This window comes from Lagenorhynchus albirostris, chromosome 15, assembly GCF_949774975.1.
Source record: "Lagenorhynchus albirostris chromosome 15, mLagAlb1.1, whole genome shotgun sequence".
Classification (NCBI taxonomy): domain Eukaryota; kingdom Metazoa; phylum Chordata; class Mammalia; order Artiodactyla; family Delphinidae; genus Lagenorhynchus; species Lagenorhynchus albirostris.
The window spans coordinates 56622744-56646517 of record NC_083109.1 but is presented as its reverse complement, the minus strand read 5'-3'; the positions used below and the strand labels follow the sequence as shown (position 1 = coordinate 56646517).

The window sequence follows — 23774 nt, the reverse complement described above, 5'->3', positions numbered from 1 at the left end:
TAGGGTCAGCCCCATGCACTAGTTTTCACCTCAGATGGGGCAGACACGACATCCCACTTCCAGCTCCACCCTGTATGAGATACCTGGACCCTGAGATCGCTTCCCCAGGCAGTGGTCTCCCCCACCAGTGGTGTTGAGGGTGACTTGCCTACTCCTCTGAGGGCCACTCAGGTCCTCCGAAGTGACCTTTGTGTGTAACACGGAGCCTGGAACTTAAGGCAGGCCTGTTCAGTATGACTTTTCAAATTTGCTCTCTGCCCAGCTATTGTGGCAGGATAGGTAACACACAGGATCTGTTGTGGGTTTTTTTGTCTTTTCCGGCTGCACACTGTGGCTTGTGAGATCTTAGTTCCCCGACCAGCGATTGAACCCGGGCCACAGCAGTGAAAGCACCGAGTCTTAACCACTGGACTGCCTGGGAATTCCCAGGATCCGTTTTATGTACACAGAGAGGTAGAGATGGCTCTCAGTGACTCCTCTAGCAGGTGACGATGACAGACAACCAGACCTTATAAATCACCCAGGCCACGGTGTACAAACTGAAGATGCTCCCAAACCAGACAACTCTACGTTAGGACAATACCTGCAACCTACTGAAAATTTCCCCGGTGCATCTTACTCACATTATCTAATATCACCTTCACAATAACTCCATGAAGAGGGGGAGACTTACCATTTTACAGATGCGGAAGCTGAGGCTCAGAGAGACTAGGCCGTTTGTCCAGGGTCATCTGGCTGGTCTGTGGCAGAGCCAGGATTGAACCCAGGTCTGCCCAACCCCAAAGTTTGTGCCCTTAACCAGGGACGAAACATTACAGTCTTGCTCTTCACAATGTGGTCCCTGCACCAGCATCATCTGGGAGCCTGGTAAATTGCAGCATCGAGCCCCACCCGGGACTGAGTCAGCATCTGCGTCTATCAAAACCCTGGGTAAGGGGCTTCCCTGGTGGCGCAGTGGTTAAGAATCCGCCTGTCAATGCAGGGGACAAGGGTTCGAGCCCTGGTCCGGGAAGATCCCACACGCCGCGGAACAACTAAGCCCGTGCGCCACAACTGCTGAGCCTGCGCTCTAGAGCCTGCGAGCCACAGCTACTGAAGCCTGCGCGCCTAGAGTCCATGCTCTGCGACAACAGAAGCCACCGTGATGAGAAGCCCGTGCACCTCAACGAAGAGTAGCCCCCCGCTCGCCGCAACTAGAGAAAGCCCGCACGCAGCAACGAAGACCCAATGCGGCCAAAAATAAATAAAAAAAAAAAAAAAAAAAAAAAAAAAACCCTGGGTGATTCACGTGCATAGAATCTGAGAAGTGCTGGGCCCACAGCGTTACTATTTGTTGGTTTTACCAAATCTTTCCCGTGTAGGCTTGAACCACCAAGTCAAGTCCCCTCCCTGGGCCATATATCCTCTGAAAATGTTAGAATATGTAAAAAAAAAATTTGAGTCCAATGGCCTGGGTTAATTCTCTAGCAGAACACCTTGATGGTTTGATGATTCTGAAATAGCACTGCCAAACAAGCGCTTACAGAAGCTCAAGCAAAGCCTTAAAACACGGCGATAAGGGTGCACTTCCACTCTGAGAAGTGAAAATCTGATGATGCCTTGAACTATAGTGAATCAAGATTAATTCCAGGCTCCACTTAGAGGAAGATTTCAGGCCAAGTGGTTTGGACATTAAAGCACTTGCCCTAACGCGCCAGGTGAAAGGCGGGACAAACTCTATTGCTTGGTGTCAATTACATTTATAGGCCTGTCCCCAGGAGCACTAGGAAAATGTCACCGGTAATGCTGATACATCACCAGCTGGGGCTCTGTCTGGGGGGGGTTCTATTTCGAAGACTTGTTATTAATAAATCCCATCGTGATCTGCACGATTATGGCGAGTCTATCAGGGATTATGCCTGATTATGGCGAGTCTATCAGGGATTTTTTTGTGTGTGTAGGAACCTTGGAAAGTGGGAGTAGCTCAAATGCTACGCATCTCAAACCACTGGGTTCACAAATCACCCGGGGTCTTGTCAGAATGCAGATCTGACTCCGGTCTGGGCTTGTGTTGCTGCTACATGTTTAACAAGCTCCCAGGTGATGCCACTGCCGCCGGTGCTGCTGGTCCAGGCACCGCACTGTGGGGATGTGGGAAGAGCACAGGCCCGGGCTGGGAGCCTGACTCTGCCACTTGGCAGCTGTGTGATGGTGCGCAAATTGCTTAACCTCTCTGAACTTCAGATTTCTCACATTTATTTATTTATCTATCTATCTATTTTGGCCACACCACGTGGCATGCAGGTATTAGTTCCCTGACCAGGGATCGAACCCGTGTCCCCTGCAATGGAAGCAAGGAGTCTTAACCATTGCACCACTAGGGAAGTCCCAGATTTCTCACATTTAAAATGGGGATACTTCCTCCTCTCGGGATCTTTGTAAGATTTAGAGATGATGTGTGTAGACTTCCTTCCACTCCCAGAGGGAAGGGCTGGGACTCATTCTCCTGCACTGCTTTCACGGCAGGTACGGCGGAGGCCCACTTTTCTTTCCTAAAGTAGCTAATTCTCTTCTTCCAGGTCACGGTTTCTCCACCTTGGGACCACTGATATTTTGGGTTGGACCATTCTTTGTTGGGGGGGCTCCCGTGCAGGACAGGATGTTTAGCAGCTTCCTTGGCCAGTGGCACCCATCTCCTCGAGCGGTGACCACCCAAAATGTTTCCAAACTTTGCCAAATGCCTCTGGAAGCAAAACTGCCCACAACTGAAAACCACCATCCTAAGCAGTAATTCCTACTAACGATTCATTCAACAATATGTGCCGAGGGCTTCCCTGGTGGCGCAGTGGTTGAGAGTCCGCCTGCCGATGCAGGGGACGCGGGTTCGTGCCCCGGTCTGGGAAGATCCCACACGCCGCGGAGCGGCTGGGCCCGTGAGCCATGGCCGCTGAGCCTGTGCGTCCGGAGCCTGTGCTCCGCAACGGGAGAGGCCACAGCAGTGAGAGGCCCGCCTACCGCAAAAAAAACCAAAAAACCAACAACATGTGCCGAGTACCTACTTCGGGCCAGGACCACGTGCCGGGAATACACTGGTATATGAGACAAACAGGGTCCCTGACCTCATGGAGATTTTTCCCTTTTGGAGCCTTAGTCTTCTCAACTGTTCAGTGGGTCTAACCAGGCTGCTGACTTCCTAGATTGTTGGGAAAATGAAGTGAACTGAGACCTGCAAAAGCCTAGCCCACGGTGTCAGGATAAGCCAATGACCAGGGGTGGGGGGTACGACGGGCCTGGCAATCGGACCTGTGCCTGGGGAGAAGTGACGTGGGCAGGAGCAGCTGAGCTGCAGCTGCAGGGGCAGCCGGGGAAGGGGCATGCCGGGCCCTGGTGGAGAGCGGGCAGGAGCAGCGAGGCGGGGAAATGGAGCCTCCGGGAGGGTGGGAGGGACCCTAACTGGAAAGAAGGAGAAGGAGGGAGAGGTGGTGGGAGGGGCATAAAGAGACAAGGTAAAGGGGGAGAGCAAGAAGGAGGGGGTGAGATACAGCAGAGGCACAGACAAAAAGATCAAAAACCAGACAGACAGACAAACACGTGCACAGGTGGCGCATGGTGGAGAGACTGAGGGGACAGGGGGAACAAGGCCAGGCTGAGGAAGCGAAATGCCCTCGAGGCAGGTGGCTGCGCGGACCCCAGCCCTAGGCAGCTGCAGGACCCAAAGGAGTGGCTTTTATGTTTGTTCTACGCACACCCAATTTTGGTTACAAAGGGTTAAAACATAAAACAAGGGCCACCACCAGAGGCGTCCAGTCTGGGAGCTCCTGCCTCCTCCTCTGAAGGGGCCCCCAGCAGAGTGACAGGGACAGGGCACACGCAGCGTGGAAGGCAAGGAGGCGTCTGTGCCCCATTTTGCGGGGTGGTACTACGGCAACTGTGAAGATGATATTAAACTCATTTGTAAGCAGTTAGAAGAAGAGAACATAAAAGACTATGGGTGCAGCCTGGGGCCCCTGCCCCAAGGGAAGCACCTGGGTAAGGTCATCAGCTCCAGCGGAACCAAGCTGAGAACACCGCCCAACTTGACCAAGCAGCTCTCAAACACCCTGCAACACCTACTCCAAGCCGGCAGCACAAAAACCACATGCAACCAAATGGACTCCCAGCCTAGGGCAGTCACGTTCTCTGGCTGCTGCTGGGAAGCAGAAAACCGCATTGGGTCACACAAGGCCCACCTGCCGTATTTTTTAAACAATAAAATCTCAAGCACATTACTTTGTGAGCTTTCAATTTTATTAGAAACATCACAAGAACAGTCAAGAAGCTGTGTCTGCAGACACGATGGGTTCTGTTACTGGTTCCACAAAGACCTTCCAGAGCTCCTGCAGCAGAGAGAGGGGGAGATTCCGAGATGTGCAAATGAGACTTCACGATTTCATAAAGGGATGTAATCAGCAAAAGAGAAGCCCCAAACAAGACGTGAAAACGGGCAGCATGAAAGCCACCACGAGAGCAGGGAGCCTCTCCTGGTGCTTTTATTGCTCTGGGCTGTTCCGTGGAGGCGAAGCTGGATGCTGAGTCCCAGCACTGATCTGAGAGGCAGGAGGCTGCCACACTGTCAAAGGGACCAGAACGGCCACAAGTCGCACACCTTCTCCATTCTGGGAGCCGTGCAGCACAGCTGCTGGATTTTGTAAGGAGCTGATTTCTTGGCTGTGTGATGCTCCTCTTAATGCTGGCAGGTGGAGAAGGTACAAAACACGCCAAGTTCTTAGTGGGAGCCTGGCACCCTCACTAGGAGGGGCCTGGGAAGCTCAGAGGCCGCGGAGCGATGAAGGGAAGGCCCTCCTCGCACATGGAACCGCACACACGAACGAACGCAACGCCGCGCTTGCTGGCGGAAGGGACCGGAGGGCGAGCTGAGCAGGCCCCTCCTCCTAAGAGCCAGGCCGGGTCTCCAAAGACCCAGACAAAGGGCGGCTGCAGACAAGAAGCCAAGAGAACGAAAAGACCTTGGGACTTATACGAATCCAGCTCCTACAAAGTTTAAGGGATTTTAAAGGGTCTTCTGACTTTGCAGATTTCCCCCTAGTGCTGGTTTTAAAACTGTAATAGGAAGTGATTAACCCCAGCCCCGCCCTTTCCTGGCTGGGACTCACCTTGTCTCTCGCTGAGACAGCCGGCACCTAGAGCATGTCATTGGGGTTATTGCTCAGAGGCCTATGTGATGAGACCCCACTTGCCCCGTCAGACGGGCCACCGGCCATCAGGCAAGCCCGCCTAGGCCACGAGGCCACAGACTTTCACAGTGAAGACGTGGCCGTCGGCACTGGGGCTCCTGCGTCAAGATCTTCAGCCCAGTCAAGAGCAACCCACACGCAATGCCCCCCCCCCCCGCCCCCGCTTCCCCTGGAGCCTGCACTGCCCGCGGCAAGAGGAAGTGCCCTAAGGCCAAGTGACCGTTGGCCAGGCAGGCCCTCCTGGACCTGGAGAGAGCCCAGCGTCGGGGTCAGCGGGGAGAGCGCGGGCCGGGCTGGACCTGGAGGCTGGCTCACGACCTCCTCCAGCCGACAGCCTCACGCCAGAGCAAGCTGCCCTCGGGCGGGCGGGCACACCTACCAGCTGCTGGATGCGCTCGTAGACCAAGAGCTGCGGGAAGGAAACGTCCACCGGCTCCACTGCGAAGCGCAGGCGCCCACCGGTCAGCCCCTCCAGTCGCCGCAGGCATGAGCGGAAGTGGTCGTAGGCCTCGCACGTGACCTCCAGGTGCCGCAGCGTGAAGTTCAGCCTGCGAACAAGCCGCGACACACACACTGCCTGTCACCACCGGAGGCTCTGCAGCTCCCTCCCGTCACGGCGCTGGATTTTAACTGAGCGCCTCCTGCGTGCTGGGCGCCAGTGCGCGGCCTTCTGGCATCTGCAGGAGAGCCTGGGAGGTGGGGCCGGCTACGGCCTCCGCTCAGGTGGGGACTGGGGCTCAGAGAGGGGAAGGCATGTGCCCAAGATTCCACCCGAGTGATCGGGTCCACACGTTGCCACTGGTCACGTGGACCCTGAAGGGGGTCCTGGACGTCATCGGTGTAAACAACGCTGCAACAGATGCGTCCATCTGGACGGCTCTGTGCACGGCTGGGATCGCTTCCTCAGGGCCGGTTCCAGATGCGGAACTGCTGGGTCAACCAGTGCGTTCGCATGTGTAAAACAGGTAGCTACTGGGAGCCTGCTGTACAGCACAGGTAGCTCAGCACAGTGCTCTGTGATGACCTAGATGGCTGGGATGCGGGGGGTGGGAGGGAGGGGATATATGTATACACATAGCTGATTCACTTTGCTGTACAGCAGAAACTAATGCAACGTTGTAAAGCAATTATACTCCAATAAAAAAAAATCAGTGTGTTTGGTTTTATGGCTTTTGCTATATACTCTAAATTGCCTTCAGAAAAGCTGTGGGTTATCACAAGAATTAGAGAAAAACGTGTGCAGGGGGCCCAGCACCGAGTCTATCACAACACGGTCACTCCATCAACAAGAGCCCTAACGTTTCAGGACATCCGGGCAGAAACGCCCCGGAGGGGCTCTGTGTCAGGGCGAGGGCAGAGGCCCGGGGTGCAGAGTGGACATGTGTCTGGGCTCTGACGCACTCACTGCCCAGCTACAGCCTGGACGGGTCCCTGACGCCTCAGCCCTCCTCCCGTCGGCTGTGCGATGGGGATGGCAGTGCCTGCACATGGGGTTGGTGAGCGGATTAAACGAGGCCACGTGTGTAAAGGACCAGCCGGCCCGGCCGCAGCAGGTGCTGGATAAGCACGTGATGAGGACGACACCAGTGAGGACGCATCTGGAAGGTGAGAGTCTGGCCCCGCGAGGAGCTCACCTCTTTTCCACAGAGAGGATGGCGGTGGAGGCGTTCTTCAACCTGTGAGCCAGTCGGGACAGTGTTTTAAACAGAGCATCAGTTAGGTCATCGTCGTAAAACACTGCGGGGAAGAAAACAGGCAAATATCAGAGGAAATGAGTCCTCAGCGGGCCCCATGGACGGAATCTCTGATAAACATAACAGCCACAGCGCTCAGAATGAAAGCGGCACGGAGCCGTGGTGGGAGCCGGCCCGTGACGACGAGCGGTGACCCCGGCTGTGCCGCGGAGGAGGCGCCCTCACCTTCGGCCGCGAGCACGATGGTGGTGTGGCCGTACAGGTCGGAGATGTCCTCCTCCGACCAGCTGAAGGGGACCTCGGGATCTGTGAAAGGGGAAGGACATCTTGGGCTCAGCCCTTTCTCTGCGGGCCACCAGCTCTCAACGAGACAGACTGAAAGAAGCTTCAGGAAAAGAAACGGGGTCGGGTAAGCTCGGTGCAGTGGGCGCCACCAGGCAGCCCCGAATCCCAGCGCCTCCGCCACCCACGTGGAAAACTTCAGGGCAGGAGGTGCCCCTTCTGCCGGGGCGGCTACCTTATCCATGGGGGCCTGACCTGCTGACTCGGCCAGTAGCCTGTGCAGAAAACGATCTACACCTCCGTCCATGGCATTCCTGCCCTCGTGGACTTGCTGTGTGACCCCAGGAGAGGTGCTTCACCTCTCTGGGCTGCAGTGTTTGCACTAGAATGGGCATAACAATGCTTCCCTCACAGGACTGTCGGGGAGACCAAAGGACCTCAAGTGTGCTAGGTGCTTGCTAGGTGACAGGCACTCAACAAGCAATGATTTTCCCCACCTGACATCTGACAGGGAAAAGAAAAGTTCTTGTACAAAGAAAGAGCAAAGGTGCAGGTCTGAAACAGTCTGCATAAGAAATTTAGAAATGTTCCCCACTCAGCAGCCCCTGAACCCCTGGGGCCGACTCCCTGCTGCAGGCAGAGGACGGGTGCTAAGCGGGAAGCTGCTTCCTGGCAGGCAAACGGTCTAGGGCCTGGAGTCCCAGACTTGGGTTCACACCCTGACCTGCCAGGTACCTGTGACCCTGGGCAGGCACTGAACCTCTCTGAGCATCAGTCTTCCCCGGAACTGGGGACTACAGGACCGACTGGACAGTGATACTGTGAGTCTGAATGACAGAATGAGTGTAGGGTGCCTGACATGCGGCACCAAGAACGGCAGCTGTCACTCTTCAGCCAACGGAGCTAGGACTCTGCTGGGCGGTCAAGGCCACAGGGCTGATGGCCTGGGGGCAGCCCAAGGAACCAATGAATCAACTGGGACACGACAGAGGAGGCCACGCACCTGTGCAGAGATCGTCTTTCAGCCAGTCCAGTTCCTTGACCTTAATCACACCGCCTGCAAAACAACCACAAGTGGAACTCCCCAAACTCTGAACACAGTTAGGAAAGAAGATAAAACTTCCCACTACACACCAAGATCCATCCATCCCACGTTTTTTGAGTGCTAAGCATCAGGCCCGGTGTCGGCCCAGGGGGCAGAGATTCATGAGGTACGTCCCTGTCCTGGGACACAGGCAGGGAGCAGACACTGCTATGAAAAGGACGCGCCAGGTGCACGGGAGGACAGGGCTCTCGTGTCGATGGGCGTCAGGGAAGGCTCTGAGAAGGCACTTCACACCACTCCTTCCTTCCAGGCCTGCTGACAGCCTGCTGTGCCCTGGGCATTCAACAAACATGACACAGGGGATCAGACAGGGCCCTGACCTCACGGAGCACGTGGTCTAGTGGGGCGGCAGATGCCAATCAACTAGTCCCACAAACAAATGTCAAAATACCATGGTTCAAGGTGTAAGGAGAGCCTGTAAGGGGACTGTGATCTTGCCTGGACGTCTGAGCATGATTACGAACAGACGGGGGAAGAGGGAGAGGAAACAGGCCGGAGGAGAGAGCAGAGCAAAGGCCCCACGCGGATGGAAGCTCCAGCAAGGCCAGGCCAGAGCTGTGGGGAAGGGGCTGCCGACAGGCAAGGGCCAGGCCCCACGGGGTCCGGAGAAGCCAAGGAGTTGGGTCTGTGCTCCGAGAGCAATGAGAAACCTCTGAAGGCTCTGAAGCCTGGGGGGCCAGATGACCCGGTCGGAGCCCAGAAGAGCGCCCCAGATCGCGCTTGGAGCAGGAGGCCTGGCCGGGCAGCTCCTCCATCATGGCAGTTCACTCCTGCGGCGGGGCAGGAATCTGATGGTCAGGCCGACGGGGCGGGGGCGCTCTGGGCAGAGGGCAGAGCATGTGAAGTGAGGAGCCCGTGGCTCGCTGGATGAAGGGCTGGACAGCGGGGCTGCCAGGACAGGAGACAGGAAAAGCCGGCCAGGGCCAGCCGGAGGTCTGGAGCCAGAGGAAGCGCTTGGACTTCACCCCCGGAAGATGCTCAGTGGGGAGTGAAGGGGTCAGGCTGCATCTTAGAAAGGTCGCTCTGGACGCTTGGGCAGCTCAGACAGGAGCTGGGGAGACCAGGTAGGGCCCTGCGACCTGCAGGGAGGAGAGAGCTGAGGTAGGACGTGGCTGTGGGCGTGGGAGGAGATGAGGCGAGGACAGAGCCGTCAAGCAACTGAAGTGACACGAAGCCGAGACGTCCGCTCCCTCCACTACCGGGGTGTCCAGGGACGCAGGGAGAACCCCGCCTCCCAGTGTCGTGGTTCTGGGTGTCTGTCTCACCTGCGAAACAGGGAAACCTCCCTCCCGGGCGGGGACCTGATGGGCCTCACCTCCAGCGGCAGTCAGGTGGCTGTTAAGGGCAATGTTTCGCTGGCACATGGCCAAGAGATCTGCACCGACATCTGGAAAGACAGAAGGGCAAGTCATAAGGTGCCGGTCGTGACGACACTTTTATCTTTGTGCTTCTGCCTGGAGAGAGCTGGTACCAACAGCACGGCTGCAGAAACGTGCAAAATTGAAACAGAAGCTTCTCCTGTGTGTTTTACACTAAAATGAAATATGTTCACCTTAAGGCTCTTTCTAATGATCTCTGCCTTAAAACAGAGAAGACTGTCCTGGTGGGGACTCTGCATTGCAGGGAAGGGTGAGAACTCCCAGCATCTTCAGAGCATATGACACATGCACACACTTCCCGAATCCACCCTCCGTATTTCTAATGACCCTGAGCTGGTGTCACGGTCCCGTCACAGGCAAAGCGACTCCGGCAGTCAGGTGGCTGGGCAGAGCCAGGGCTGGGATTTGAACCCAGGTGTCTCTGACTCCAACAAGCCTCGCTCTCTGACACCCCAGAAAACTGACTGGAGCCAGGAGGGCATTTGGATGTGATCGGTGGAGACAGAGCACATTCAGGCAGGCTGGAGGCAGGCACCCTGGTGCCTGACTCACCGTCCTGCCATCACGTCTCCCGAGCCACCTGCTGCTCTGATGAGATGGGGGTTCCTGTCACTCGAGCAGACCTGAGTTGTAGCACAGTGTATCCTTGACGGCAGTGGGGGAAGTGCTTTGCCAAAATTAACTTCCCATTAGGAGAGCGTGCGTGTGGAGGGCACAGGGGGTCTTGTGAATGGCATTCGCCCGCCCACTGCAGACCTCCCGGGACTGGACCATCGTTTCCACCTCAGGGACCATGCAGAGCCGGGGATGTGTGTGTGTGGGGCTCTGCTCACCGAAGGGCCGCACCTGTCCCTTCTCCTGGGCCACTGGGTAAAGAGAATACTGATGTATGTGCCTGTCAACACAGGACTGGGTCAGCAGTTTTTAAGCCTTTACGGTACTTTTTGTCAAAACAGATCTTGTGCGGGATTCTAACACACCAAGCACATACGAGAGGAGCAGCGATGGCTGAGTGGCGGTGGGAGACCCAGAGCCCTGGGGCTGCCCCCGCCTCCACCCCTTGGCCAGCCCCCGAGGGAGCCCACAGAACCCTGCTCCACAGAAAACAGCCTGAGCCCCCCACATGATGAGAGGCACCGTGCTGTGAGCCAGCGGCCATGTATGTGACCTTCGCCCAGCCCCCTGACCTCAGCCTTACCCTGCCCACTTGGATGGAGGGGATGGTGACAGGCTCCCCGGCGACTGCCCAGGGTCACTGTGAGGTTAAAAGTGCTGATGCTCATGAAAAGGCTCTACTAACTGGAACGTGCTGACAGGATGCAAGCTCTCTTCCTCTCCAGTAAATCTCTCTCAGGGGTAAGATAACTTGATTAGATGCTGTTGTCAGGCGCTAGGCACTCTTGCTTTACGGCTTGACTCTTGAGAAGTTCACTGGCGATTTACACTGAATTGTCAAGGAGGCGTAAACAGGGTGGCTTACGCAGGGTATCTGAAAAGTACGCCCGACTCCCAGGCCACCCCTAGCTTCCCCTTTCCTAGCTCAGAAGCAAAAGACGTGCGCCACGAAAACGTCAACTAGGAATCGACGAAATGCAAAGCAAGTCAGCAGCACCACTTCCTGCCTAGCAGATATCGAAGATTTAAAACATAATGACACTAACAATAATTACCTGGTAAGATACTATTGTACTTTCTTATAAACTGGTATACTCTCCCTAAAAAAGCACGTCGGCAAATCTGGAGTGTAACTGACAGTACTGCAGTGTGTCAGTTTGCTGGTGTGATCCCCAAACTACGGTATAGAAGATGTTACCACCGGGGGAGCTGGGTGAAGGGTACATGGCACTTTCTATACTAGTTTGGCAACTTCTATGTGAACCTAATATTATTTCAAAATAAAAAATTTAAAAAGCAATCATTTGACCATAAGTATCAAAAGCTTAAGAAAGGTCCCACCCACTTTGAGGAATCTAGTTTAAGGATTATCAGACAATGGTGCACAAAGGTATTTGTTGCAGCGCAATAGACAAATGCAAACAAAACACAACATACGAAAACAGCCAAAATGTCCAGTAATATAAGAATGGTTAAAAAAAAAGGGACAAAACATTACCTGGTCATTGAAAGTCATTTATAAGTAATTTTTAACGACAGTGGAAAATGCTTTTTCCCTTTTTTGACATTTTTGGTAGGATACAGCACTGAATATATACAGTTTGACTTTAGCTATTGTTTGGGAATAGGTACACACAAAGGAAAAGGAAAAAACTTGTAAAAAGTATATATACGAACGTTAAAAAATAGATTCTAAAGCTCCCTGAGTACAGCGACTTGATCTGTTTCATTCACTCCTGGGTCTCCTGCATCTGGAACCGTGGCTGGCACGTAGTGGGCATGCAATGAACTGCATATTGTTGAATTTATATGGGAAATGTAAAATTATGAGGAAATGTTATTTGCTGTTCTACAAATTTTCCACAGAGAGTAGGCAAGATTTCCATAATCAGAAAAAAAAAAAGAAGCTTGTTTTTAAGCCGTATGAGAGGCATATTCCTCATGGTTTTCTGAGATGTTTACTCTTTTGAGGGGGTGTGAACAGAGGTACCAGCAGAACCACTGGTCCTGCACCCGCCGGTCCTGCTGGGTCATCCTCACGCTGCTGAGAAAACAACGAAGGGTGGAGAAAACCAGCGAAAGAGGAGGGCAAAGGCGAGAGCAGCCAAGGTCCAGTGTCCAGTTTCCCGCCTCACTTTTTATCTAGTCAGCACACGCTCTGTGAAGAGCCTACTCCCCCTCAGCCTGAGACGGCGGGGCGTTACCTGTACAGTAGACGGTCTGCGCCACGGTGGCCGCGAGGATGCTGGCCAGCCCGGTGCCCGCCCCGAGCTCCAGCACCGTGCGACCCTGGAAGAGGTCCCGCTGGGACAGGATGTAGTCCGCCAGGAACAGGGCGCCCCGCCACACCTGGAGGGGAGAGGGACCAGGAACAAAGGTGGCCTGCGGCTCCCGAGAGACCCTTCAGGGCCGTGGGAAGCGGACGGGACCTACCCACCTGCTTGCCAACATCCTCCAGGGGGGTGGCCATGGTGTGCTCTGGACGGGACAGAAACCGAGAGAGAAAGGGCCACCGTGAAAACGGGGATGGATAGAACAGAGACAGATGGGGTGCGGGGGAGGCAGCAGAAACACAGGCCAGGCTACAGTCAGGAGGGGGCATGTGAGCGTCACTCTCATTCAGATCCCTGGGTCTCTCTGCCCGCAGCCGGGAGACTCGGGTCACAGGAGGACTTGGCCCAACTTAATCAAACACACATACCCCACACTCCACTTTTTTATGTTCAGTAACTGCATGTTACAATCATAATATATTTATGTTCTTTTGATCAACTGTATGGGAATAATAATCACAACTCATTCCAAAATATTTTCTTACACTCAGAACCACACTAGAAGTTAACAAAGTAAGTTTCAGGTTATATCCTTTTTAGATGAAAAATAAGTATGTTAGGGAGTATTCTCAAGCACAAAATACATTAGGACAAAATCTGGTGCTGGTTGTTGGGGGGAGGTGGAGAACAGAACTATGAGATCAAGGAGAAAAGGGAATGATGGCAAACGTTCTTCCTGTTAAATAAGAACCGGCTCTCGTATCTTTAAGCAAGATGGTGACGGCCATCAAAACACCACAACACACGCACACGGCAGACTAGTTCACATCAAACCCCAGGCTCACCTCAAACCGGGAGCAGGGAGCGGGGGTGGCGGGGGGAGGGGACAGCAAGGCTGAAGGGGTGTGTGTCTGTGTCTGTGTGAGTGTGCACGTGCCTGAGAGAAGAGGCCTCCTTGCTTTCCAGCCCTGCTCCGGACCCTCAGTGTCAGCTCCCCCCATCCTGTCCATCCCTCTTCCCCAGTCTCTGCAGCCCCACGGCACACTGTCCCTGGCCCACTGGCCCCCGGCTGGGGCGCGCGTCTCCCCTCCTCCCATCTTTCTTTGTCTCCTTCCAGTTTGCCTGGCTGAGCCAGGGGTGCCCTCCCACGGGGACCTCGGTCGTCTATGCCTGGTCTTTTCTCCGAGGGGGCCCATGGACTTAAGTTTTGCCTCCAGCTGCATTTAAGGGGTGCTCAGCTTCCCTTGAGTGAGAACATGGACTGAGCTCAGAAAGACCTGCGTGTGAGCCAGACTCAGTCACGCAGTCTGGCCAGTGGCGTGAGTCACTGAACTTCTCAGCACCAGAGCCACAGTTTGCTCCTTTACAAGATACAGAAATAACATCACCTCACTCATGGGCTCAATGGCCTCCCTAAACAGGGTCAAGGGCAGGGAGCTCCTGCCCCAGGGGAAAGTCACACTTTATATTTAAACAATTCCAGTGGCGTCTTAAGAACATAAAAGCCCAGCCTGAGGAACACACGAGAAACTCCAGGGTTGGCAAATGGGCTTAGACAGACAGTCTTAGTATCTGAGCTGTACCCTGCCCCTGCCAGGACTGTCTCTAGACCTGCAGGAACCCAGACTCTCCTCCTCAGCCCGTCTCCCTCTCCACACTCAGATCGTCCCCTGGAATGAAAGCTGACGGCAGCTCACGTTTTTTGAGCACCTACTACGCACCAAGCACTGTGTTAAGAACTCTACATGCGCCAGCTCTCTCAGTTCCCCACAACCAGAGATCATACCCATTTTACTGACAAGAAAACTGAACTCTGAGAGGTTAACGTACTTGCCCAAGTCACAGGCCAATGGAAAAGGCACGTGACTTGGGATCTGACAGCCCAAGTTCTAGCCCTGCCTCCTCTGAGTTCTCTTTGCATCCCAGTTTATCTATAAAATGGGGAAAATGATCATAATTTACTTTGAACCTTGGGTCTGTGGATTCCTAGCAGGTTCGTGGATAAACTTTAGATTTTTGACAATCCCTGGAAGTAGTCTGGAAAACACATTCTCCTCCCGCTAAGAGAATCTGATTTTAATCAGTTTCTCAAATGGGTCTATAACCTTAAAAAAGGCCGGGCTTACGAATGGGAGGAACAGGGTGGCCAGGGGAGGGACACCTGCTCACCACCTGCTCTGCACCAGGCCCTGCAGGAGCACTTATGGGGCAGTATTTATGAAATCACCACCAAAACCCAGGGAGGGCAGCTTCCCCGACCCCCTTTCATAGGTCCAAAAACTTGAGGCTCTGGGTGGGCAGGATACTTGTCCGGGGTCCCCTGGCTTGTGAGGGGTGGAGGAGCTCTACAGGATCCTGAGACCAGGACCCCCTCCCCTGTGCCACATTTTACAGATGTGAGTGTACAGCTGAGGATGGAATAATTAGGAGTTACTGCTTAAGCTCAGGTATTCAATGACCTTTCTATTCTCCTCCCTCAGGGCAGGTAGGGACCGAGCGACAGTGAGCCGAAAAGGAGGGCGAACTTCCAGGCGCTGTGAGATGGGGCTTCACAGCGAGGCAGAGCTGGCGGCGCACCGACCCTACCCTGCCCTGTGGGACATTGTTCTCAGCTTGCAGGATGGGAAATTCCCGGAACATTAAACATGCGCCCTGGAGGCCAAACAGCTCGCTGTGAAGTCTGCTGCTCCCCTCCTCAGGGAGGCCAGTTAAGTGACGGCTGAGGGAAAGGAGCAGTCATCGACCCCCAAGAATAACACTTTCCAATGTTCTGATCACGTGACATGGGTAAGAAACATGGGCTGTGGTGTCAGATGGACCTAAGTGTGAGTCAAGGCTCTGCCACTGACTAGCTGTGTGATCTTGGGCAAGTTCCTCAACCTCTCTGAGCCTCAGTTCCCTCCTCTGTGAAATGGGAATACTCATCCCTGGAAAGGCCATGAGGACCAGAGGTAATCCACAGAAAACAGAGTAGGGCCCCCACCAGGGTGGTCTAGAACCAGCCTGCCTGGTACCCAGCAGGCCCTCGGTAACCGTCTGCTGAACGGATGACCGCACGGCTATCAGAGCTGCTGTTCTGTCTGGGTTTCTGAGAGCGCCCAGTGGACCCCATGTGCACAACCCAGGCCAGTGCTGGGGGAGGCCTTTACCTGGGACCTCAGGCACCATCCAGGACCCTGCATCTCAGTGAACTGACTCACATCACAGCAGTGCTGGGGATGGCCAGAGCCCTGGTTGTGGAGCTGGATCACGCGGACTCAGAACCTTCCTCCCTGCCCCCAAACGGCACGGCCTTGGGCTCGTCACTTTCTCATTTGTAGCACCCCTCAGAGAGGCTGAGAAGACTATGTGAGGTGATGAAGGTGAACATCAAAGCACTACAGGTGCCTCATCATCGCTGGCTTCCTTCCTGCCCTGGCTGCTCTCCACTCCTGGCATTTCCAGACATCAAAATCCCCGAGTCACCAAAGCCCTCTGCCTGCCCCTACGCCCGGGCATGGACCCTCTGGGCCCTGCCTGAGTGCCTGCTGAAACCTCCTTCCGCCCCACCTCTCCTGCCACTGCATCCCTGCCTCCTCCACCCCCCACGCCCCCAGCTTCTAGCTCCCAGCCCATCTGATGGGCCCACACACTCCTCCAGGTTAACTCTGGATCTCCCTCCCCCTCCCTCCCCCTCTGCCCTGCTCCAGCTCCAGAATCTGCCATGGCTCCCTGCTGCGGGCTCCTGTGGGCCAAATCTTCCACAAACAACCCCGACCCACACCCTGGCATGCTACGTAGGATCAGAGTACTGATGCAGGAGGCAGCAGCACTGAAGCTTCTGGAGCAGGGGACGGCCAAGCTGGGACTTGTACAATCAGGAATGTGTTAGGGAGCGAGCCCTCTGAGGAGGAGGCAGAAGCAGAGGTGCGCAGGGAGAAAGCGCACAGAGGCTGAGCGGGTGAGGCTGGTGTGAGTTGAGGCTGGAGAGGAGGGCGGAGCCACCTCACACAGGGGCCCCAGAGCTGTGGACTGTGTCCCGAGGGCAATGGGGAGCCACTGAAGAGTCTGGAGCAGGAGGGTGACCCGACAGCACTTTGGCAAGCTCCCCTGCTGCCAGCGGCACTACTGGCTCCCAGTGTCTGGACACCGGTTCTGCTAACCTGTCCTGCCCTGAGATGCCTGGATGGGCCCGTGCTCAGCAGCCTTGTGCCCCGACCGACGCTGTGGCGCCGCCTGGCGGCAGGTGAGCAGCCCTTTATTACCTATTTTGATGACATCGTAGGGGCCACTCTCTCGTGCTTCGTCTCCCAGGACGTCATCCTCCTCCTGCATTAGAATCATGGGATGTACCTTGTCTCTCGGAGGCCCCGAGGGCTTGGAGGGAGAGGCAGCCCGTGGTCTTCTCACAACGTCCAAATCCCCATCCTCGTCCAGCTGAGCTGCCACCCCCTCCTGGCTGGTGGCGTCAGCCCCAGCCTGGAGGGAGACTCCCTCACTGCTGCAGCCGCTTCTGGCGGGAGGAGTCGCCTCTGCGTGATGGGCTCTGTGATTGCCACCCTCAGCCCCCGAGTCTGTCTGAGAGGCTTGGTTCCACAGAAGCTTGAACTGGGACAGGAAGACTGAAAGGCAAGACAAAACACAAAAGCAGTATATTTCCAAACCGTCTCCTTTTCTATTTCCCTTCCTCAATTTCCACCTGGGAAGAGTTTTAAAGGCCAGGTGGAAAAAAAAAAAAAAGGACAAGGACCTACTGTATAGCACAGGGAACTATATTCAATATCCGGTAAATAAATCATAATGGAAAAGAAAAAAAAAAAAGAAAGGCCAGGTGGAAATATCATAAAACCAGCAGCAAAGGTCTGTCTGATTCGGCTGTGACGCTGCAGCCTCCAGCGCAGCCCCGCTGATGAGCACCTGCACTGCGGGCGCTCGGCCCACAAGGCCGCATTTACTCCTTACAGCGGCTATGGAAGTGGCAGTGTCACTCTATTTTATTTTTATTTAAAAATTTTTTTGGCTGCGCCACACGGCTTACAGGATTTTGGTTCCCGACCAGGGATGGGACCCACACCCCCTGTAGGGGAAGTGCGGTGTCTTAACCACCAGACCGCCAGAGAAGTCCCAGTGTCACTCTGTTTTACAGATGTGGAGGCTGAGGCTCAGAGGTTACGTGAGCTGACCAAGGTCACACAGCTGTGGGCGTGGCTGAGGATTCAAACCCGGTCTACTGAACCCCTGCGCTTCTGCCCTCCTCACCGCACTGTTCAGCCTTAAGGTTGGAATTGAGGACGAGGATACTGTGTCCCTTACCACCTGGTGGCCAGAAAGTCACTGGGACAGGCTTTGGTAAGAGTATGGGTGCCGGGAGAGTTGGGCTGGAGGCAGGGGGTGTCCTGGGCCAGAGTCCTCCACGTCCCCCGACTGTCTGACCCTGGGGCAACTCGCTTATCTGTTCTGAGCCTCAGTTTCCTGAATCCAGGAATCCAAACTGGGACACGAGGGAAAGGGGAGTTATGAACTGCACCAGAACAACAAGCAAATACAACAGAGTGATCGGAGCTGGGGAGGGCGGCCAGGGAGGGAAGAACGTTCTAGGCAGAGCGAAAAGCAAGAGCAAAGGTGCTCAGAGAGGAAGGTACATGCAGTGTGTGAGGGGCGGAAAGGGGCAGAAAGTGGCCGCTGAGCAGCGAGGGCGGGAGAGAGAAGTGTGGACACACGGGCAGGGGCTGGGTGGGGCTGGGCCTCGCAGGCCAAAGTGAGGGCTCTGATTTCCTTCTAAGAGCAAGGGAAGCCACTGGAGGGTCTAAATCAGGGCAGTGGTATGATTTGCATTTTTCAAAGGACCCCCTGGGCTGCTGGGGAGAGCAGTGAGGGAGTGTGTACAGGAGAAAAACCAGGGAGCCCCGGTGGGAGGAGTCAGCCGGGGGTAGGGGCAGTGGGCTGGGGGAGTCCCCGGGCCCTGACTGCCCCACCGGCCCGTGGGCTCCCCCAGGGCAGAGCTCGACTCATTCCCTCTGTGTTCCCGGCATTGCGTCCAGGCCTGGCACAGAGCAGGTGCTCGGGCAAGCACAGGGGTTTGCTCAGTGAAACAAGGGCACTTAAGAAGTGGTGTGAGGATAAGCTAAACAATCCAGTCTTCCCAATCTTTTCTGTGAGAAAGCAGGAAACACAACGGGCTCCCTGGGGTGCAGGGACCTTACCGGGCTGCCCCACGCCACTCAGCCGCACCATGAGGTGTCTCTGGTTTGGGGTGTGGAGGTGGACGTCTGACAGCACGGTGTCGCTTTTGAAGGTGATCTCGTCCATGGCCGGGGCGGGAGACGGCAACCATGGCCTGGGCTCCCCATCAACCATGGGACAGCAGCACCTGAGAGGCGAGAGCAAGTCCTCAGGACAGCAGGTCCCAGAGGGGAACAGTGTAAACGACCCCAGCCAGGTGGCAGAGAGCTCCCTTTTCAATCCTCTCTTAATTCTTCCTGAAGGAGAAAGTCTCACAGCCTTGGCAAGGAAACAGAATGCAGCTAGAACTGTTATTTTGTTTTTCACTGTGTTCATTTTCATAGTAATCGTTTATTTATGGCAAGAGATCTACATTTCCATTTATACTGATAAAGTTTTCCTTCCCTTTTTTATTTTTTCCAATTTTTTTATTATGAAAATTTTCAAATAGCAAGTTGAGGGCATAGCATAATAAACAGCCATATACCCACTGCTTAGATTCAATGACCATTAATGCTTTTTCACATGATCAATCAATCCATCTATCTAGGTTTTTTCTCCCCTGAACTGAGCACCTTCTAGACATCACACCATTTAACCCCTAAATAATTCTTCAGCATCTGTCTCCAAAGAACATGCTCCTACATAACCATAGGACCATTAGCAGACCTAAAACCATGAACGATTCCCTTATACCATTTGAAACCCAGTTCATGATCAATTTTCTCCATTTGACACCCAAACATCCTTTGCAGCTAGTTTTTCCTAAACCAGTATTCAATCACAATTTATGCTTTGCATTTAGAAGTTGTTTTCCCTATAACCTTTTTCTTCTAGAAGTTGGCCCCAGCTGCCCATATATCATTTGTTTTTAAACCTTCTTTTTAAATTAAAAAAAAAAAGTGAGCGGATTTAAAGGAAAAGCAACTAAGGGAATCACTGTACAGGTGATATACAGATGTGGAAAAATTATGAAGGCGACACAGCAATAACTAAAATTTGGAAAACCATGCTGGAGGCAAGGTGGTCAAAAACAGGAAGGCTTTCCCTCCACCCACATGTTCCACCTCATCAAAAAGCATTGAACAGCAGCAGCCGCGTGCAGACAGAGCCTTGAGCTGTGATGCTGGGCAGAGCAGGTATAAACCCAGTCTCCTACCTCCTTGCTACATGACCTTGAGAAAATTACTCTGGACCCGTTTCTTCAGCTACATTCTCACCTTGCAGGGTTGGCAGTAGGTGGGGGGATGGGGGGAGATATGTGGGGGAAGGGTGTTAAGTGCTGAGCAGAGCCCTTGGTCCGCAGCAATTGTTAATAAATCCTTGGTTTCAGATGCTTGACCCAAACCTGCCCACAACCCCTGACCTCCTACGGGAACCGTCCCTACTTGGGTGGGTGCGTGCACTACGTGTGTGCCCCACGCATGTCATGAGACCTCTCGGGCCTCCATGTCTTCAACTGGAAAATGGGATCGTCATAACCCAGGCTGTCCACAATCTGAGTCCACATAACTGGAGCGCCTACATTTAAGTACTTTCCACGGGGAAGCAAAAGTTGTACCAACACAAACATTTTTATACAAGAGTCGCCCCCTGCTGGCTGGCTTTCCTATCTAACACTATACGCCAGCACAAAGCAAGTGGCTTGTGAAGTGAGCCTGTGAATCTGGCAGATGGATGCAGGATTTCATGGTGTCAATGAAAGCAATGGAGAAGAAATGCTCGACCCTCAGGTAGAAGTCCTCAACCAATGTGGACTGGAAAAATTAGGATGGATCCAGGAAGAGTATCCAGTATAAATACAGCTTAGACCTACCATGACCAATCGTTTTAAAGACAGATCTGGCTCTCCAGGGACTGAAAGAGGTCCTGGGGGAAAATACTGCAACCGCATACCAAATTTTCTTAAATACAGAGAAAAGCCAAACCCGTATTCTTAATTTCTAGTTGAAATTTCAATTTTAAAATCCAACCTGCACAGGTCTCCCAGGAAACGCACTCTACAATGGAGTACTAGGTTAAGTGGATTCCCTTTAAGGGGCTTTTCCTACAACCAGATCTCTGGGAATGCAGAAGCACTTTGTACCTGTCTCAGCGTCTGTGTGAGGATTAAATGAGACAATGATCATTTTCAGGGTTCAGGACATAGTAAGTGCTCAATAAATGACAATAGAAAATATTATCATTATAGTGTTGATAAGAATAATTATTAATTGATGTGCTGGAAGATGTAATAAGGCAATAGCTTCTCTATTTAGGAATAGCTGACTCACAGTCTCTGTCTGGGAATGCTGGGGCTGGATGGGCTTCAGTCCCCTCTTCTCACTGGGGAGAAGGGAAAGGACACCCCGACTGCAGATGGGACCTCTGCTTCCTCCTTTGAGCAGCTGACAAGTGTCCTTGGCTCCTTTAAGGCTGTGGGGGCCAGACGCAGACGCTGTCATCCTAACCCCATCAGGAGTGCCCACTAAAAGCAGTTTGCTGGGATCTGGGGGTTGTAATGCCTCCCCGCCTCCCAGGCTTTCTCTCTGCCAGGTGTCACAAGGTCATCAACAATCAGGAAGTAGGAGGGATTCTGACACCGAGGCCCGGGTCTGTGGTGCAAAGACTTGGCCCTGGCCGCGGCGCGGAGCCGTAGTCAGGGGCTCCAGGGTCCTCGACCCTCGCGGCTCTTCGTTCTGTCTTGCCGCTCCCTTAACTCCAGCTGGCGAGCTAAGCATTGCCGTCTCAAACTGCAGTCACAGCTCGGGCATCACCCTCCCTTCCTAATCCAAAACCGAGGGGGCTGCGTGGACCGCGAACGGAAACCCAGAGGAAGGCATGGACTCCTCCCACACCCTGGTTTAGAAGGGGAAACTGAGGCTGAGTGGGGACTTAGGCTTCAGGCCCGTGGGAGCCCGCACTTCAAGGCCAGGCTCGGTGCCAGGAGGCTCCCTGCACCCTTCCGCGTGCCGCCGCCTCTCCCACGGGCTTACCCACCGCCGGCCGCTGCCTGAAGTCCCAACCGAAACGCTCAGCACGGTGCGCAAGCTGCCGCCATTGCAGGCAGCCTGCGCAGGCGCGGCCCCACCCCCTGCGCGTGTGTCCCTCCTCGTCGCCCGTGACCACGCCTATCTGCCGAATCGCGCATGCGTGCCAGCCTCGCGGGCAGACTGGTGCAGCCCTGAGGAGGTGAATTTCGCACCTGCACAGGTCTGCTCTCACCTGCCCTGGTTTAATGGGGTGGCCGGCCTGGGTGGGACGGGTCTGCGAGAGGGGGGCCGTTAGGTCGCCCCAGGTCACCCAGCTAAGTGGCAAGGCTTGGATTCGAACCCGGGTAATAGGGCTCTAGAGCCTGTGCTGTTAACCAGCATACTAGCTATATACTAATTATCGTTATCCCTGCTCTTAGTACTTATTAATATGATAGCTGGTACTCGTTTCATTCATTCATCCACTCGTCAAGTCTCCAACACCAGGCGAATGAAGAACCTCAGGTTAATTAGCGTCTAACAGGAAATTAAATCTGATACAACTGTTGCACTTCAAGTAAGCTTCCAAGCACATAGGACCACAGATGTAAAATGTGCACACATTTACATGCACATACGGAGGGTCAACATCAGTTTCATGGATAAAACATGAGGGGGTGGTTAATAGAGTGAGCAAGCAACATAAATAAGTGTTTTTAAAGGAAACAGATTGTTTCTTGAACTCCCCAGGACAGTACAGGGGGAGCCGGCTGGGCATCTTGGGACCCCGTTCTAGTCTTGGTTGGGTTGTTCCCAGGGGATGTCTGGGTGCTAGGAGGGCACCGAGGAAGGTGGTGTAGACACCTCTGGGTTTTTTGTCTAAAGGCTTGTGAGAATAAAGCAGGCAGAGCCATCTTTTAAAAACAAAAGTCAGATTACGTCCCTCTTCTGTTCAAACCCTTGGAGGCCCCCACCTTGGACAGAAGGAAGTCAGTATTCTCACAGTCATCCCCTCCCCATCTCATACCCGACTCTGCTCCCTCCTATTCACCCGGAGGCTTCTCTCCAGGACACCCACCTGCCTTGTTCCATTCCCTCACCTCCTTCTGGCCTGTGCTCAGGCATCATCCTCTTCTCAGTGAGATCTTCCCAGACCATCCTATTTAAAATAACCGCTTCTCGGGGAATTCCCTGGTGGTCTAGTGGTTTGGACTCTGCGCTTCCACTGCTGGGGGCCCAGGTTCGATCCCTGGTCAGGGAACGAAGATCCCGCAATCCCCAGGCCCTGGCCAAAAAAAAGAAAAGCCACCTCTCCCCACCCAGGCACTCCCTGGTGCATAGGAGCTGCTCAAAAAGTTCAATTTGTCGAATGAAAGAAAAAAGGAAAGAGGAATGTGTGCTCACGGGGTGTGCAGAGAGGGTAGACAAAAGCAGAAGTGATGTCACTGCCCATCTTTGGGCTGCCCGGATGTGTTAGGGAGCTGGACGGAGAGCTGCTGGGGGTCTGGGTAGCTCCTCACTGAGATGTTGAGGTAATTCACGTCATCCCAGGCTTCCTGTCATCCTTAGCGTCAAGTTCAAACTCTCCACTTGGACCCCGTTAACCTTTCCTCCCTGAGGCACGGACAGTATCCATTCTCCTCTCCTCCTATAGTTGTATAATATTTTTGCTGGGCACACGCCTCCCTCAAATTAAAGACTATTTCCCAGCCTCCCTTGCAATAGCAAGGACATGGGGTTAAACCAAAGGGATTAAGCCAATGGGATGTAAAGGGAAGTGTTACGGAGCAGTTTCCAGGCCCCTCCCTTAAGCAGGAAACTGGGGAGTCCTTGGTTCCTGATACTTTGTCCCTTCCATCATTCATGAGGCCCAAAACAGATGTGCTATGAGGGCTCTACACTAAGTTATGGCAGAGTGGCAAAACTACTTGGGGGTCACCTCCTCCAGGAAGCCTTCCCTGATTCCCCCTCCTCCAGCTCACGACTATGAGTCTCTGGGCCCTCCCAGTCCTCTCTACTGTCTCCATCAGAGCACCTGTGACTCCCCCACCAGGTTGTGAG

General features: G+C 54.1%; 1 protein-coding gene across 7 annotated transcripts; it reads right to left on the bottom strand.

Moving 5' to 3' along the window:
• Window positions 1-4244: 4244 nt before the first annotated feature.
• Window positions 4245-21834, bottom strand: METTL22 (methyltransferase 22, Kin17 lysine). 7 transcript variants are annotated; one of them, XM_060123033.1, is made up of 12 exons: window positions 21738-21811; window positions 21036-21177; window positions 18744-18910; window positions 16806-17162; window positions 12726-12766; window positions 12493-12637; window positions 9610-9681; window positions 8193-8246; window positions 7133-7213; window positions 6848-6950; window positions 5593-5761; window positions 4245-4355 (listed from the first exon to the last, which is right to left on the bottom strand). In XM_060123033.1, the coding sequence occupies exons 3-12, from the start codon at window positions 18895-18897 to the stop codon at window positions 4290-4292; spliced, it is 1242 nt and encodes a 413-aa protein (XP_059979016.1). In that variant the 5' UTR covers window positions 18898-18910; window positions 21036-21177; window positions 21738-21811; the 3' UTR covers window positions 4245-4289. The 7 variants fall into 7 exon arrangements, with proteins under 7 accessions (XP_059979016.1, XP_059979018.1, XP_059979012.1 ...); XM_060123035.1 differs by lacking the exon at window positions 12726-12766 and having other exon boundaries at window positions 16894-17162; window positions 21738-21807; XM_060123029.1 differs by lacking the exon at window positions 4245-4355 and having other exon boundaries at window positions 5403-5761; window positions 21738-21818.
• Between the last annotated feature and the right edge of the window lie 1940 nt (window positions 21835-23774).

Coding starts and splice junctions, on each gene's coding strand:
- METTL22 (XM_060123030.1), bottom strand. CDS start 18,897: ATGGTTGATGGGGAGCCCAGGCCATGGTTGCCGTCTCCCGCCCCGGCC. Junction 9,682..12,492: donor GCAGACCGTCTACTGTACAG/GTAACGCCCCGC, acceptor CTGTCTTTCCAG/ATGTCGGTGCAGATCTCTTG. Junction 5,762..6,847: donor ATCCTCTCTGTGGAAAAGAG/GTGAGCTCCTCG, acceptor GCTTGTTCGCAG/GCTGAACTTCACGCTGCGGC.